This window comes from Nannospalax galili, unplaced genomic scaffold, assembly GCF_000622305.1.
Source record: "Nannospalax galili isolate Female #2095 unplaced genomic scaffold, S.galili_v1.0 scaffold284, whole genome shotgun sequence".
NCBI lineage: Eukaryota > Metazoa > Chordata > Mammalia > Rodentia > Spalacidae > Nannospalax > Nannospalax galili.
In genome coordinates, this window is record NW_008354281.1 from 699334 (window position 1) to 716791 (window position 17458).

At 41.1% G+C, this 17458-nt stretch overlaps 1 protein-coding gene across 1 annotated transcript in view; it reads left to right on the forward strand.

Moving 5' to 3' along the window:
• Nucleotides 1-17458, forward strand: part of Nudcd1 (NudC domain containing 1) — an 82210-nt gene that overhangs the window by 26879 nt on the left and 37873 nt on the right. The window contains exons 4-6 of the mRNA XM_008851495.3: nucleotides 1950-2127; nucleotides 7394-7576; nucleotides 11569-11773. Coding sequence (XP_008849717.1) covers nucleotides 1950-2127; nucleotides 7394-7576; nucleotides 11569-11773 — 566 coding nt within the window. The remainder of the gene's footprint in view (nucleotides 1-1949; nucleotides 2128-7393; nucleotides 7577-11568; nucleotides 11774-17458) is intronic.

Below are 17458 nucleotides of genomic sequence, written 5' to 3' on the forward strand. Positions count from 1 at the left end.
AAGAGTACAATCAAAAAGTTACACAGATTCCTTCTGCATCACATGAAAGACATCTCACTGCCTCAGGCTCACTCAGCTGTCCAAACAACCATATAATGAATGACTTGATCTGCTACTGAAACATCTTTCCAACCTGGACTGGATTAGAACGGGGGGGAAAAACAATGTCACAGTAACCATGGGACATTCTGTGTGTTTTGAAACACATTTTATTTGAGCTGGCTGTGCATAGGAAAGGGACCAGTTTCAGAGGACCTACTAAAGCTGGACCTAAAGCATTAGTGCATTAAAAATAAGAATTGTACCTTCTTGTCAGGAATGTTATTTCTTAGAAACTGTTTTCCACGGGTTATGATTGAGGTCTGGAACTTCCCTAAGCCTCACCTGACTGCACAGCCGTCATATATTGTGTAATACAAAAGGCATGTGCTTAAACGTTAGGGAAAATATACAATAGGTACAGGAGGAGGACTATGTAAAACGTACATATAAATACATAAAGAAAGACGCTCCAGTTGAGAAGTAGAATTAGGTATTGCCGACGTCGATTTCAGGTTAAGAATCTAGGACCTTAAATCAGAAGTAATCATATGGTATATCAAGGGGAAAGAAAAGGTGGTCTTGAAACAAGCTGGCTCTAGCTCCCGATGAAGGCTCGGGATTGTCGGGGGCCACACTACAGGGATATCAGTGGACAGCCCTGCTCTCTGGCTCTCAGAGTTCTGAAATCTTGGTCTCAGGTCCCACCAGCAGCATTTTGTTCCACGACTTGTCTTCACATTCTGGTCTTGCAAATATACAATAGTAACCAATGTCTTAGGACTCTGCCAGCTCTCTCTCTGGCTTCTGTGGGTCCTCTTCTGTCTGGAGCTTCAGCTCCTTGTTTGACTCACTGGGCATTTTTCCTTCCTGAACTCCTGTTTCCTGCACATCTGTTAGCTTTGGTCCATTGGTATCTGGAGACTCTTTGGTTAGAATTCCCAAGGCAGCTTGTCAGCACGTGCCAGGCTGAAAAGCCCCAGCAGCTAATGGAGCAGGCCATGGCCCCTGCCTCAGCCGAAACCTTGACAGACAGTGAGACAAATGGAAGCACCCGTGTAGCAGATCCAGAAGCCGGAGGCCCAACACAGCAAGACGAGGCCATGGAAAGCTGGGAAGATAATGCTGTTGCAACATGTATGCAGTCACAGGTAGCAGAGGCAGCTCTTACCCAGAAAGAGGAACCCCCGGCACCTCCTAGTTTTCAATCCCAGGAGGGAAATAAAGAACAACCTAGAACAGAAGATGCTCTAGAACCCACACAAGAACTTTCCATGGAAGCTGTACTAGTTCTGTCAAAGACTAAGGTGGTTCACGAGGCTAGCCAGTTTGCTGATGAAAAAGCTGAAGACGGACTGTGTGTTGAAGGATTCGAGGTGTCTGCACACAGCACAGACGGATGCGACAGTCAGGAAAAGATTGCCGAAGTGAACTTCGATGGGAAAGTGACTGATGGGGCAGGTGGTCAGAAAAGTGAGAGTCTGACCCCAGAGGAGAGAAAGGTGGAAACTGATGTTGTGTTTTTTTAAGACTTACAAAGTCCAAGAATTGTATGCAGATTAGGTGGAGGAGGCGATGTATACCTGCCTGTGTTTTTTGTGAGAGCCCTTTTTCCTCTATAATTCTGAAATTGTTTCTCCTGTAGATCCTGCTTAGATGTCCTGTTATTTTCTTTGTTTTTTAGTCAAAAGTGCTGATCATGTTTCTCTCCTTTATAAACAAATGTATTTCTTTAAATTCTTTCTTCGAGGAATATTATTTAAAGTTAAAGCGTATATTTAAATATTTTTAATTTTTTCTAATAAATAGCATTCAAAATATCTGTTGGCTTGCCATAATTTTGGTATTCCCCAATGCAGTCTGAATTTATATAATATGTACATTTTATATGTGTGATTCTTTTTTTATAGATTATGTTTAATGAAGAGCTTGGGAATCCTTTTATTATAATTCACAGTATCTCGTTGCTAACAGCTGAAGAACATTCAGTAGCTATCCTTCTTCTTCGAATAGAGAAGGAGGAACTGGAGATGAAAGGAAGTGGTTTCTTTGTTTCTTTGGAGTGGATCACTGTCAGTAAGAATGAAGGTACAGTAAAACAAATGTCCGAACCTCTAGTGCCTGCCATCATTTAGTACGTCTTGAAATGTAAAGCTGTAAATATTTGGGCTTGCTTTTCTTAGGCATCTTGGTAGATTGTGTTACGGACAAAACTCACATGTGCTTCCATAGCCAACTGTGCTTTTTGTTTGGAAGGAGACATTACATGAATTTTGAAGACTTTAACGTGGATCTTTTTAATACAGCTAACAATAAGGATAAATATATATAAAACTAGACCTATTGTGGCACATGCCTTTAATCCCAGCACACAGGGGGCAGAGGCAAGTAGATCTCTGAGTTTGAGGGCAGCCTAGTCTACACAATACGTTCTAGGTCAGCAGGACTACATAGTGAGACCCTGTCTCAAACAAAACAAACAAAAAAAACCCTAGATGTACATAGCTGTCATATGACTTTCCTTATGAAAATATGTCTGCCATACTGAACAGACCTCAGAAACCACTCCAACGAAATACAGCATAGTGAACCAGCAAGCTGATTTGGGTTACTTATAGGTGCATAAGTAGTGGGTCACTAACAGGAATATGAATGCCTCAAAGGCAGCTACATCATGGAACACCCCCCCCCCCCACACACACACACATACACACAGGTAACAGACAACTGCATTCCTGGAGCTCTCTGCCCAGCTTTCAGCATGCCTCTGGGAATCTCCTCTCCCTAGTTGGTGTTTCTGCTTATGCAAACTGGGGAGGGACCTTGTGAGTCTTATAACTTTCAAGAACTTCCTGAATCTTGTAAGTTTCATTCAGTTCCTTAATCTGTGACCCTCCCCTTTCTGCCCAAGAGGAAATGTTTCAGTTTACAGGAGGTAGTTATACAATAGTGGTAAATTTTAATGTAATTTAAATATAAGTAAAAACATGAAAACAGAGTGAATGTCTTTATTCCATTCAACTTTGCCTTTTGCTTCTGTCACCTTTTTTTGACTCAGGGTCTCACTATGTAGCTGGAACTCGCTATGTGGACCAGGCTGGCCCCAAACTCATAGTGATCTGCTTGCCTCTGCCTGCAGAGTGCTGGGATTAAAGGTACGTGCCATCACATACCTTTAACTTTCTTAAAACAATTTTTATTTGCTTATCTAAAAGAGTTTTAAACTTTGTTCTGTTTGAACCTATCTAACTACTAGCTTGACATTAAAAAATTAGTTTTTCATGGTTTAACAAGGTTCCTTAGTGGTGTCAGCCTGCTCTTTGCCTTTGTGTAGTTTTTACTGTCCTACCAAGTGTTCTTTCTCCCTGCCTCTCTCCCTTTCTCTAATTGGTAGCTAAGGGAGATTTTTTTTTCCCCATAATGACTTTGCTCCATTGTTCTTTTGTAGCTTAAATTATTCATCCCTACAGAACAACATTCTTTACCTTATTGCTAATTTACAGTCTAATAGAAAGTATTAATACCCGTTTTCTAAAATGAACACCACCACAACAAATGTCTATCAGCGTTGGTCTCTAGACCCTCTCACATTCAGGTCTAACTGTTTGGAAGAACTTCTGGGTTACTGGCTATATGCAAGACCAACAGATAGCTAGCCTTTAGGGGAAGTGACTTCCAGGTCAGTTCTAGCTCCCATATACTTTTGATTGTTTCTTGACAATTTTAAATATAAAGTCATGCTTAACTCTCATGCTGAAATGGAGATCTTTTTTAAAGATTAAAACCTCATTCGATTCAGTACAATAATGTATAACTATTAATTCAACACTGTGAACCTAAAAATTACAGCCAATTTTGAAAGAGATGCATCTTTGCTCTGGAAACTGTTATTGACTGTGTCAATGATGTTGTAATGAAATACTTCTACTAATTATGTTGTTATTAAATAAATTTAACCCCCAACCTCCCCCCGCCCCAAAACCAGGCATAGATTTGACTTTTCACTCCTGGGCTGTAGTTTGCTGACTGCTACTTAAGAAACAGGGCAGAAATGTTAACTATTTTTTTTTTTAATGTTTCCAAAAACTTTATTGAGAATTTCATACATGCATATAAGGAATTTTGATCAAATCCATGCCCATTCCCTCCCCTCCAACATTTCCTGCTCTGAAGAGGTAACCCTAAAATCTATTAAGGATTAGATACAAGCTCCCAAATACTTTTGACATTTTTGGCCTTGGAACAGAGTATGTTGCCAACAGGCCCAAGGACATTTTGACTTTTAACCAAGGCCTAGCAAATTCCTACCTCCTATTCTTATCACACCATCCTCTGAAGGGGTTACCCAAATTGCCAATAGGGAATAGGGACACAGACTGCTCTGGCTTCTTCCATGCTGAACAGGGATGCAGGGTGAGGCAACTGGAGTACACCTTCAGTGGATCTTTCTAAAAGACTCCCAAATTATATAACTCTTGTCTCTAAGGGAAGAAGAAAGTCCTTGAATCATGAATGGGAGATGTGAAGGTAAGAGTAATTAGCATTACAAGTTCTAGACAGGGAACTAGAAAAAAGTCAGAACAGGGCAATTTTCAAATGTTCATATGAGAGTCCATTGGAGTTTCTTGACAAGGGCTTCCAAAAGCATCCCTCTATTGGATTCTTCCTCATTTTTCTTTTGTCTTCCAAGGCTGGACTAGTTGGCTGGGAAGAGTGGCTGGATACTCAGGTGAGGGTCCCATGACCCTGCTTGGCACTGCTTTAATGAATGAGCACAACCGTCAACAAGCCCAAGTGTGACTGTGTTTAGTGATCAGGCTCAGCCGAAGTCATGATGATGGTAGTTATTTCATGCAGAAGGAGCTGCATCGTCTTATTAAAAAGACCTGGAATTTGAAAGGATTTGGTGCTAGGAGCCACATATGAGGGAGAACATAACGTCATTTGTTTTTCTGAGTCTCTGTTACTTCACTTAGTATAACAGTTTCTGTTTTTAAGGTACATGATTTAGCTTTTTGTAAAAGAAAGAAGCATACATTTTTCTTTCTCCCTGTTTTCAAGAAATTGGGTTGCGTGCCAGCTGTAGGTCATTCCATAGTACCTTATCACATGGCCTCCAGACCTCTGCTGCAGCACTACCCAGCTCTGTCTGACACCTCATCTACTTCACCTTGTCTCCTCCCCTCAATTGGATCGACATATTTAGATTTACCTTTTTTTCCCTCTCCCACAGTTGTAATGAGAATGTGTGGGACCCAGCCATTCTCTTTAGATGTCCACTTCCCATAACGGTTACTAACATAATTGCTCTATTCTTTTGTTTTTTAAATTTTTTTGATTGATTGATCTTTATTTTATGTGAATGAGATTTTGCCTGCATGTATGTAAGTACACCCATGTTGTTCAATGCCTGCAGGCCAGAGGAGGGCTTTGGATCCCCTGGAACTGAAGTTAAGGATGGTTGTTAGCTGCCATATGGGTGCTAGGACTTGAACCCAGGTCTTCTGCAAGAGTAGCTAGTGCTCTTAACTACTGAATTATTATTATTATTATTTTTAATCTTATGTGTGTGCATGTGTTCAAGTGTATGTGTGTATGCAGGTGCATGTGGAGCCAGAGGTTAACGTCAGGTGTCATTCATCAGAAGCAATCCACTTTATTTTTTGAGGCAATGTCTCTCAGTGGTTAGACCTCACCAAGTAGTCTAAGCTGACCTGTGAGCACAAGGGATCCACCTGTTTCTGCCTCTCCAGTGCTGATATTACAAGGCATGTTACCATACTCAGTTGAATTCCAGGGACTAAAGTCAACTTCATGCTTGCAAGGCAAGCACTTTGCTGACTGAGCTATATTACCAGTCTTCTTTTAGTTTAAATTTAATGCAGCAGAACAGTGCTTTTCTAAACTATGTTGAGTAGAACATAGGATAAATTACATTTTGTGGTCAGTTAAGTTTGAAAATGAAGACTGTATCCCCAATACACACTAAGAATGTTGCATTTTCTTGTTTTCTTTTTTTTTTTTTTTTAATGGAAAAGGAACATTTAATCATGAATTCAACTGCTTGACACCTACATGTTATTTTCTGCCCCACACATTGTAGGAAAAGTCATCCTTTAAAATATATAGGCTTGGCTTGGAGCCTTTAAAGACAGGTTGAACTGTTGGCCATGCCATGTTTCTGTGAGAAAAATATAGGCATTTTTAGTTCATGAATTACAAGCTGGTGCTTAACTATATGTGAATTGAATGTGTGAATATAGTCAAAGATTTAGAGTAAAAGTAATCAGAGCAGATTGTATTGTGATCTTTAACTCTTAATAGTGAGTTGATTGTTGATGATGCATTTTTAAGCTTGTAAAAATATAGTCCACTGTAATAGATAACAATATAAATAAAGGTATGAATGCTTCTGAAATGTTTTGAGTTCTTAGAAAACAGACTATCTTCACAAGAATAAATTAACCAAAACTTTAAAATACAGTTCAATTGTTCTTATCTTAAAGGTTATAAGTACTGTTATTTGATTATTGATTATAATAATCACATAAATCTATCTTTGTATATAAAAACCAATTACCGTAGACATTTTCTTTTAAGAAAGCCTCTGATAGTTAAAATCGAGAAAAATGGTCCATGCCACAGTGATTCCCTCATCCTCAGTTTGTGGCTCTTTTCTAGAATGTGCCTGTCATATATCTGCTGTGAAAGTAGACAGGCTGGAGTGAAGGAATGTCAGTCACTTTGAAGACCCAGACTTTCTCTCCAGTAGAAGCTAATGCAAGGTCAAAATGTTTTACATGTACGTCATTTCACTGCGATAGCAATTAGACACATGTAGCCACTGAGCACTTGGTATGTGGCTGATGACTTAGGAAGTGAATTTAAACTTTACCTAATTTTAATTAAGATCCCACTTGTGGCCAGTGACTACTAAACTGGACAGTACAAATTGGAACAAATTTTATCAGACCTGGTATTTTTAAAGTAACAGCATATTTTGAGAAAATTAAGCTGTCAGTTTCTTTTTCTTTAATTTTTGAAAAAAATTATATTTATTTATTTATTTATTTATTTATTTATTTATTCATTTATTTCGAGTGTGTATGCATGTGTGCGTGCCGGTGGACACATGCTCAGGTAGTGTAGAGAGGTGTGGAGGTGATGGAACAGCCTATGGGAATCAGTTTTTTCCTTCTATCATGTGGAGCCCTGGGATCAAACTCAGGTCGCCAGGCTTGGCAGCAAGCACCCTTACTGCAAAGCCATCTTGCTGGCCCTAAGTTGTCGATTTCTTATTTTTAGCAAAAGATTCTTAATGATGTAGCTTTTAAAATTATTTATTCTCTTATAGATAATAAAAAGTATGAAATTGCTAAGCATCATGTTCTCCGTGGAAAGTCAGTGCCCCATTATGCTGCTATCGAGCCCAATGGAAATGGCCTGATGATTGTTTCCTATAAGTCCTTCAAATTTATTCAGGTTGATCAAGATCTTGAAGAAAGTATGGATGAAAGCATATCAGAAAAAACCAAAGGTAATTTTTCTTTTTAGTATGGAGCTCTGCCTTATCGTCCCAGTTTTGGTATGGATTCTGCTAGCGAAGAATAGATGTTTTCTCTTTATTTTCTTTAGTATTTCTTGCCCCTAAAAATAAAAATCTTTTCTGAAAGATACTACCTAAATGATATGAACTGATTTAATTTAGTAATTTTGTAATTATCAAAGATATTTTAAAATTTTGTAATTGACTTACTTGGTCACATATAAAGAATGTCACTTTACTATTACCATCAGAGAAGGCAGGATGATGACAATGCAGATAATCATCTAAAATGAGGTTAAGTTGACATACATATTTGTACCGTTCATATTGAACTGAAATTTCCTTCAGTGTTGGATGAATGAGTCATAGGTTATTCTTTAGAATGAAAAGGCACTGAGGTTTTCTAGAGGAAAAATTTTTTTGTTTTACATTATTTATTTAATAACCGCATGATTAGAAGCATTTCATAAGCTTTAACATATTCAATAACAATTTCCAGAGCAAAGATACATCTCTTTCAAAAGTGGCTGTAAATTTTTAGGTTCATAGTTGAATTAATACAGTTGTACAATTTTGAACTCAGTATAAACCCTATAAGACATAAAATTGAATGAGGTTCTAACTTTCAAAAAAGATCTCCAGTTCATTTTAACATATACTGTTTCCTACAGAAAAACTCATTTTCAATGCTACTAACACTTAGATGTTTGCACATGTGTCTCTAATCTCTATTTATCTGATTATTACTAGTCACAGTCAGTTACACTCAGATCCTTGGCACCTGAGTATGGATATAAAGTCATCAGGTAGATTTTAATGGTAATATTTTTCACCTCTACTAATTAACACGAAGCAAATTTTTATGTTTCTTCCTCAAATATAACTCATTTTTTTTATTTGTTATTTTTTTTTTGTGTGTGTATATCACACAGAACATCCCACAATCTTATTTATCTATATACCCACTTCCCAAATGATACCCTCCCATAGCCTCCCCCCTCCAGAGCCCAATCTCTGTTACTGTCCACTTTGTTGCCAGCACCCCCAGCTGTTCCCCAGTGCTTGTCCATCCTCTGAATCTAGTCAGCCTATCTAGAGATCCTTGTTTGAGGAAGATCAGCTGTTCCTCATCTAGCAGCAGTCAGTTGTCAATATTCCTTTAGATAAGATTGGGGTCTGCTGTTGATTTTCCCATTTCTATGCTGGATTACTGTCTGGGAGTCTCTTGGGTCACCCTGGCCAACAACTCAAAGGAAGGTGTCTCCTCTCTGGCATTGTTTCTTGTTATATAGCCTTTAGCTTTACACAAGGGCTCTTAAAAAAATTGTATCAACCCCTTTATTCTTTGGTTATACTTTCCTTTTGGGTGTTTAAGGCCACACAGTTGGCCCAGATAAAACAATTTATTTTAGAGGAAACATTTGTAAACAATGAATTTTTTTGTTCCTATCAGAGAATAATATATTTAATAGATTTTTATAATATTTTGCAGCTATGTTATTCTTTGCCTCTACTTTTTATTCCAAAATAATTTATTTAAAATAAAATTAACCTCACTGTTTTTGTACACATTTAAAAATGAATTCTTTGAAAGGTTTTTTTGTTGTTGTTGTTGTTTTGGGGTTTTTTTGTTTTTTTTTTTTTTTTTGGCTTTTTTGGGACAGGGTCTCCCTGTTGCCACAGCTGTCCTGGAACTCACTATGTAGACCAGGCTGGCCTCGAACTCACAAAGATCCGCCTGCCTCTGCCTCCCAAGTGCTGGGATTAAAGGCGTGCGCCACCATGCCTCCTGTCTGTTAACAGCTTTGTTGCCTTGCATGTGTGCTTTTTGCTACACTTGAAGACCCTTCCAAATTCTATTAATCTGTCTTACTTCAGAGTTAAACTTTCCTAAAGTCCTTCCAGAAAAGTGTGCACATTATTAGCCCACGTGCCGTTTAGAACTCACTCACTGAGCAGTTGTGAAGAGTGGAGCGAATGAGAACTTTGGTCATTGGATCCTCTTACTTGATAACTGAGACTGTGTAGTTCTAGGACAGATGGCAGCCTGGGTAGAACATAGCATGTGTTCATACCGCCACTCGTCCAGCTACCAGTTTTCTTGTTGGCATCTCATGTTACATCTTTAGTTCTTCTGGAATTTGTTATTTGATTGTAGGCTCTTCATAATCATAAAGGAAAGGGGGCATAATTTTTAAAAATTAAGTATATGTCATTGATTATCATTCTTCACATTTCTGAGAATAGACCTGTATTCATTTTCTGTAAACATAAAGAAGAGTGGTGTTATCTATGGGCTAGCTATTAGATATTATCTTGTTTGGTTTGGTTTGGTTGGTGTTTTGAGACACAGTTGTCTCCGTGTAGCCCCAGCTGACCTGAAACTCACTTTGTAGACCAGGCTGGCCTCCATCTCAGAGAGATCCAGTGCTTCTGCCTCCCAAGTGCTGGGATTAAAAGCATGTACTATCCGTGCCCATCTCATTTGGTATTGTCACAGTAATATAATTACTTAGTTTTCTTTAAAAAACATAGACATAACCTATAAAAGCACAGGAAGACACCCAAAAGTACCCACAGTCTGCAGCATTTCAAAGCCATACTACCAGTATGCCTTAATAAAAACCACCTGACTATTAGCATACATTTAAAAACATATTTTTATGTTATGTGTATTGCCTGCTTGTATGTGAGTGCACCTGTATCGTGCAGTGCCGCGGAGGTCAGAAGAAGCCATCTGATTCCCCTGGAACTGGAATTAAGGATGGTTCATAGTCGCCATGTGGTGTTGGGAATCGAACCGGGTCCTCTGCAAGAGCAGTCAGTGCTCTTAACCACTGAGCCATCTCTCCAGCCCTATTAGCATACATTTTAAGGCCAAGACTGGACCCGAACTACTGAGAACCTGTGCTCTCAGACAACAGCTAGCTCTTTATTTTATTGAAAAAGTATATCCAGCATGAAATAGGGAAATAAAATTTGGACCCTTATTAGAGAATTTTGCCCTTTCTGACCCCTAGACCTAGACAAAGACATACACGATCATAAATGGTCATTATCAGTTTCTCTTATTGGTTGCACTGAGATAAGCACTATATGCAGGGCTTGATATATAAATAAGCACAACTTACTTTCATATATTAAGTGGAGGGCAAGAAAGAGTTATGAGGGAGTAAGGCTCTCTGCTTAGCACAAGAGGAGCACAAGCTCATGAACTTGTTTACATTATAGACAGGTACAGTAAGATTAACTCTTGGCTGCAAGGTTAAGTACAAGTCATTTGTTCAGACTATATCCATATTGTAAAAGCCATTCCTACAGCAATCAAGAAGGGTTGTGGTTGTAACACAGTGGTAGAGGGCTTGCCTAGCATGTGTAAGCCCTGGTTTTGATCTTTATCACCATAGAAAACAAGAAAAAAAAGTTAGATGTTAATATACTCACTGTGAGGTGATTAAGAAAGTCTAGCTTTTCTTTAGTCTTATTCCATTACTTTTTCCACACTAAAAGTATAGCAGAAGTTATCCATTGGGTATTATATTGAAGAAACAGGAGACATACTTCGATATTATTTTCAACTAGAGTCTGCTGTGTGTGTGTGTGTGTGTGTGTGTGTGTGTGTGTGTGTGTGTGTGTGTGTGTGTGTAGGTGTAGGTATATAATTAAGGGAGAAGAGGAGTGATACAGGGAGGCAAAAAGGGAAAGAACTAAAATGAAGACTTGCTGTAAGTAGTATTTTATGGGTGTTGATCTGATGTATTAGGTGAGCCTGGAATATGAAAATTTCAAGTGAATTTGTCATAATTCTTTGTGTCAAGATTCTTGAAGTTTGTATGCAATTGTGTGTGTGTGTGTGCGTGTGTGTGTTAATCACTAGAAATATGTCAATTCATTTAGATATGTGTTCTCTTATATGTTTTAGGCTTGTATGTTATGGCCTAATTTTTGTTAAATTGTACAATGCATCTTCCTGTTCCCACTAGAACCTCTATATTACTGGCAACAAACTGAAGACGACTTGATGGTAACAGTACGACTTCCAGAAAATACTACTAAGGAAGACATTCAAATTCAGTTTTTACCTGATAGCATCAACATTATGCTAAAGGATATTCAGATTTTGGAAGGAAAGCTATATTCGTCTATTGATCATGAAAGCAGTACCTGGATAATTAAAGAGAATGAAAGGTATTCCTATAGTTTTACATTTGAAATTTTATATTATTTTAGCTTTTTCTTTTATTTTTTTCTTTCCAGAGTAGCACAGTAGTTTCATCAAAGATTACTATAATAGTTCTCTCTGTATTCCTGATTGCTCAGATAAATTAAAAGCTGTATAAAAGGATATAGCAGGAGAAGTCTCCCTCCAGCCTAGTCACCCATCTTCCCACTCTCCAGTTGCTGTTACTAATTACCTTCCAGAAGAATTGTGTTTATGCCTCTAACATGTTTTTTCTTTTAAGAAAAAAATTTTGCTCTATACATTAATGGTTATACATCTTGGTGTTTTCATTGTCAACAGTAAATCATAGGTAAGTAAATCTTTCCATTAAGAATATGTGGCAATTTTTAATACTTTATTAAGAATTTGTAAACCTTTCCAGAAGTGGTGGCTTTAATGCCTTTAATCTCCCAGCATTTGGGAGGCAGAAGCAGGTGGATCTCTGTGAGTTCCAGACCAGCGGGGGCTACAGGGAGACTCTGTCTAAAAAAAAAAGAAAAACCTTAACTGTTAGCTATACCATCATTTTAAAAAATTAGTCCTGTTATTAGACATTCAAGCTTTTGCTATAGTAAATAATTACATGTGTCATTTTGTAAGCATAGAACTGTATAGGAAGGATAAATTCCTACATGTAGAAGAATTCTTATTCTTTCCGAATGGTGAGAAACAAATTTTACTTCAATATAAATCAGTCGTTTACAATTCTTTTATGTGCTCTTTGTTTGGGACAAAAAAAAAAAAAAAAACTGAAAGAAATGCATGATAAATTAGACTTCATCTAAAAAGTTTTTCTCTTCAAAATTGAAAAGTTACATAGGATAGTGCATGCCTGTAATCCTGAGGTGGTTAGACAGGAGAATTAGGAGTTGAAGGTCAGACTCAGCTATGCCTTGTGACCAATCTGGTGATATGAGATCCTGTCTCAAACTGTTATACTTCAGCCTCAGGACCCCAAAGAGACCAGCGACTGCCTGACACTTCCAAAACTGCAAAAGCAAGGTTTATTGAACAAAAGTACAAACCTCGGTAGGGACCTTAACACAGAGACTGGTGCCCCAGCTCTATGAGAAGGCCCAGTCCATTGTTTGGGCTGGCCTTTTATAGAGGGTCCACCACAGCCTTATGTCATGGTGGGGTGAATGTATGGGGCCGTAGGTGATTGGTTGTTTGTCAGGATATTTTGACCGTTTGTGGTTGGGAGGCGGTTTTGACCGTTTGTGGCAGCTGGTCTCTGGGTATTCCGGGAACTACTCACTCTTACTGGAAAGATTCAACTGGGGTATTTAATAAAATGGAGGTTGATTTTAAAATGGAGTTGCCACAGCTCTTCATTCCCCCCTTAGACTTGTCCCCGAGACCCAATCATGGGTCTTGTTGCAATAACTCATAGCTTGTAGGGGGTTCTGATCTGAGAGGCGTATAAGTCTGCTGCCTCTGGACCATAAGCTGGATGGTTCCTAATCGATCTTTCATAAATTGTACCAGCTTGTTGATGATACATGGCCCAAAAGTCAAGAGTAGAAGTAGGAGGATGAGGGGGCCTAGCAATGTAGAAACAAGGGTGGTGAGCCAGGGAGATTTATCAAACCAGCTCTTGAACCAGCCCTGCGTCTCCTGCCTCTGTCTACGTCTGGTATCCAGCCCCTCCCTGATCTTAGCCATGTTATCTTTTATAATCCCTGAATGGTCTCAGTAGAAGCAGCACTCCTCTCACAAGGCGGCACAGAGGCCCCCTTGCTGAAGGAAGAGGAGGGCCAGCCTCCTCCGGTTCTGCAGGGGTACCTCTGCTAAAGAACTGACAGAATCCTGAAGCTGACTTATAGATTCTTCTAAACACTGGAGGTCAGCGTCTAGGCTGGTGCGCAAGTCAGTGTATTGAGCATTTCCCTTTATGATGGCAGTGGCCTCCATGACTATCCCTGAAGCTATCCCAGTGCTTACTAAAGTTGCAAGAGTCACAGCCGCAACTATGGGAGTTCTTTTAACGCACAGGGGGAACTGCTCTTGCTGTAGATAAAGCTTCATGAACTCTTCATTTGAGTGCTATACCAAGTGAGGGAAAAGGAGGGTGAGCACACAAAAGCTGGTTGTTTTGACAACCTGAGACTGGGCACAGGGTGTCAGCCCAGTAGAGCAGCCCCACCAGGTATTGTCAAGGGGGATGTAATACTCTTGGGTCGAGGCATTAACGGGAAAGGTCTGGTTGCATAGAAAAGAGTATGATTGGGGAACACTTGCTATACAGATCCCTGAGCCTGTAACTCTCTCGAGGGAGAGGTTTGCTTTAGAAGACTATCTGCAGCTTGAATCATTCCGGCTGGTCATATAGTTACCTTGTACCACAACTCCTTCGTAATAGGGAGGAGCCGTGTCATAACACAACCAGCAGGAGACAGCCTTGCTCGGGTGGGTGGCATTTAAAAAGGAGAAGGCCTGATCCAACAGTCCTATCAGGCCATCCCTGCCTGCTCGGGGTTTTACCATGGAGGGACTAACCGCGGAAGTTCCATTTTTGGGCCTGTGAGTGGGCATGGTTGTCCGACCCTTCCCTGTGGTGAGGCCCCCCCAGCTTAGATACTAGGAGAGGGTTTGGACCAATTGCGGTCCCCTGCAGGATTTCCTGCTACTGGAGAGAAAATAAGAACCCTGTATCATATTCAGTTAGCCACAGGCGCAGGCCCCATGGTCTGCTTACCCCCCATCCTCGATCCTGTTTTCCTTTTTCAGTGAACCTAATAAGTAGGGGGTTGCATCTCGTGGGATTACTACCCGAACCAGACGAGCATGGTGTTCCTGACCGGTTCTGCTTGATGGTACTGAGTTCTCCAGGGGTGGTTGTTAACCACCATGCCTCCCTGGTAGTCTTGCATCCCCAGTGCTGGCAATAGTAGTGTTTGGCCTCCCCACATCCAGGTTTAACATGGGGCCCTGGACAGACATAGAAACTTCTAGCCCGTAGATTCCTAACCCCAGATTTGAATTTACAATTATAACCTGCCAGGGAGTCTTCATACCCCAAGGGCTTTCCATCCAGACCTGTGTCATACTTTCCATCTGCTAGGGTACAGAGGTCTACATCAAGCGGGGGCCACCAGGTGTTGGGTGGATGATTCTCAGTCCGGGTTAACGCTGCCTTTCCCGTTTCCATGTTGGCCAATGTCCAGGTCACTTGTACTGGTGCATGGGGACTCAAACTTCCTGTAGGGAGGTGCCCAACCAGCAGCAAACGGGTCAACAGGGAGTGTCCTGCTGAATTTGAAGCTTGAGTGGGTTCAAAGGGTGTCGGGATGCCTTCCAGGTGTCTCCCTTGTAATCTTCTGGAACTGTAAGTGGGTCGACAGGCTTTGCGTGGGAATAGTGTACCCAGGCTACAACTCCGTCCACTTTGAGTGCAGTGGATGTCATCATGAGGACTACAAAGGGACCCTTCCATCTCGGCTCGAGGTTTTTCCGTTGGTGTCCGCAGATGAAGACCCAATTGCCTGGCACGAACCTGTGGGGTTGTGGGGGAACAACAGCCTTGTATATGGCCCTAAGTTGTGGCCAAACTCGTTGATGGGCCTGTTGCAGTCTTTGTAGAGAGTCCAGCATATCTTGGTCATCTAAGGCCGATACCAGGTCAGTTTGGAGGCTGGGAATCATGGGGGTTGGGACTCCATACATAATTTCAAAGGGGGTCAAACCTAGTTGGTACGGAGTATTTCTCACTCTAAAAAGGGCAAAGGGGAGGAGAGCCACCCAGTCTGCGCCAGTCTCTAAGGCTAATTTGGTTAAGGTCTCTTTTAGAGTTCTATTCATTCTCTCAACCTGTCCTGAACTCTGGGGTCTATATGCACAATGTAATTTCCAATTGGCCCCCAGTGCAGTGGCTATTCCCTTGCTTACCTGAGAGACAAAAGCCGGCCCATTATCTGATCCAATTGTATTTGGGAAACCATACCTGGGTAGGATTTCTTCAATTAGCTTCTTGGCCACCACATGAGCAGTCTCATGCTTGGTTAGGTAGGCCTCAGTCCATCCAGAGAAGGTGTCTATGAATACTAGTAAATATCCAAATTTCCCTGATTTGATTTCAGTGAAATCAGTCTCCCAGTATGTACCCGGCCATGTCCCTCTGTTCCTGGACCCTAGGTTAGCAGGAGATGAGGTCACGTTGGTTAATTGGCAGGCATGACAATGCCTAACAATTTTTTCGATGGCTTGGTTTCCTTTCTGAATTTTAACTTTGGCCCTTCTTAATAAGTCTTACATTCTCCGTGTGCCCCTGTGTGAAGCTTGATGTATTCTCTTAAGCAATCTTAGGCCTAATTTCTGGGGTAGGATGACCCATCCATCTGCTGTTCTCCACCAGTCCTCTAGACATTGAGTCATAGGGAGAGTGTGTATCCAGGCTAAGTCTTCAGGGCTATAATGGGGAGTTTTGGGCAGTTCTCTCACCCCAGGGTCTACCAAAGTGGGCAGGATCTTAGAAGTCAGGGCTATTTCTTTGGCTGTTTTGTCCGTCAGATTGTTTCCTATCTGAGTGGGGGTTGTTCCTTTTTGGTAACCTCATATAGGGGTTTTGTGTCAGGTCCCAGAGGGCTTGCAGAAGGTCTAAGATCTCTTGCTTATTTTTAATAATTTTTCCCTCTGCAGTAAGAAGGCCTCTCTCCTGGTAGATGGCTCCATGGATATGGGCAGTAGCAAATGCATACCTGCTGTCTGTATAGACATTAAGCCTTTTTCCCTTGCCCATCTTTAGGGCCCAAGTAAGCGCAACCAGTTCAGCTTTTTGGGCTGATGTACCTATTGGTAATGGTTCAGCCCAGATGACTTCCGAAGTGGTTGTGACCGCTCCCCCTGCATATCTTTTACCATCTTGGACAAAGCTGCTCCCGTCCGTGTACCAAGTCTCTTGGCGTCAGGCAGGGGAATGTCCTGTAGGTCAGGCCGGATGCAGTGCACCTGAGCCAAGATCTCAGCACAGTCATGGAGTGGGTCTCCGAGGTCAGGATCCGGCAACAACGTGGCTGGGTTCAGTGATGTCGGCACCTGGTAGGTAATTCTGGGCAGATTCAAGAGCAGGGCCTGGTAATGAGTCAATCGGGCATTGCTCAGCCATAAATCAGGAGGTTGCTTGAGCACTCCCTCGAGGGCATGGGGCGTTGCTACAAGCAGATCCCCTCCCAGTGTTAATTTGTTGGCATCCTTAACCAGCAAGGCCACTGCTGCTATAATCTGTAAGCAGGGGGGCCATCCAGCTGCTACACGGTCTAATTTCTTTGATGGGTATGCAATAGGTCTCTTCCAGGGGCCCACTATCTGGGTAAGGACCCCTTTTGCAATACCTCTATGTTCATCCACATATAGACAGAAAGGTTTGCTTACGTCTGGTAGTCGCAGGGCAGGGGCCTCTAAAAGCTTGCGTTTTAGGGTTTCAAAGGCCACTTGTCTTTCCTGTGTCCAGTTGAAGTCCTGTCCTTCTTTGGTGGCCTCATAGGTCTCTTCCAGGGGCCCACTATCTGGGTAAGGACCCCTTTTGCAATACCTCTATGTTCATCCACATATAGACAGAAAGGTTTGCTTACGTCTGGTAGTCGCAGGGCAGGGGCCTCTAAAAGCTTGCGTTTTAGGGTTTCAAAGGCCACTTGTCTTTCTTGTGTCCAGTT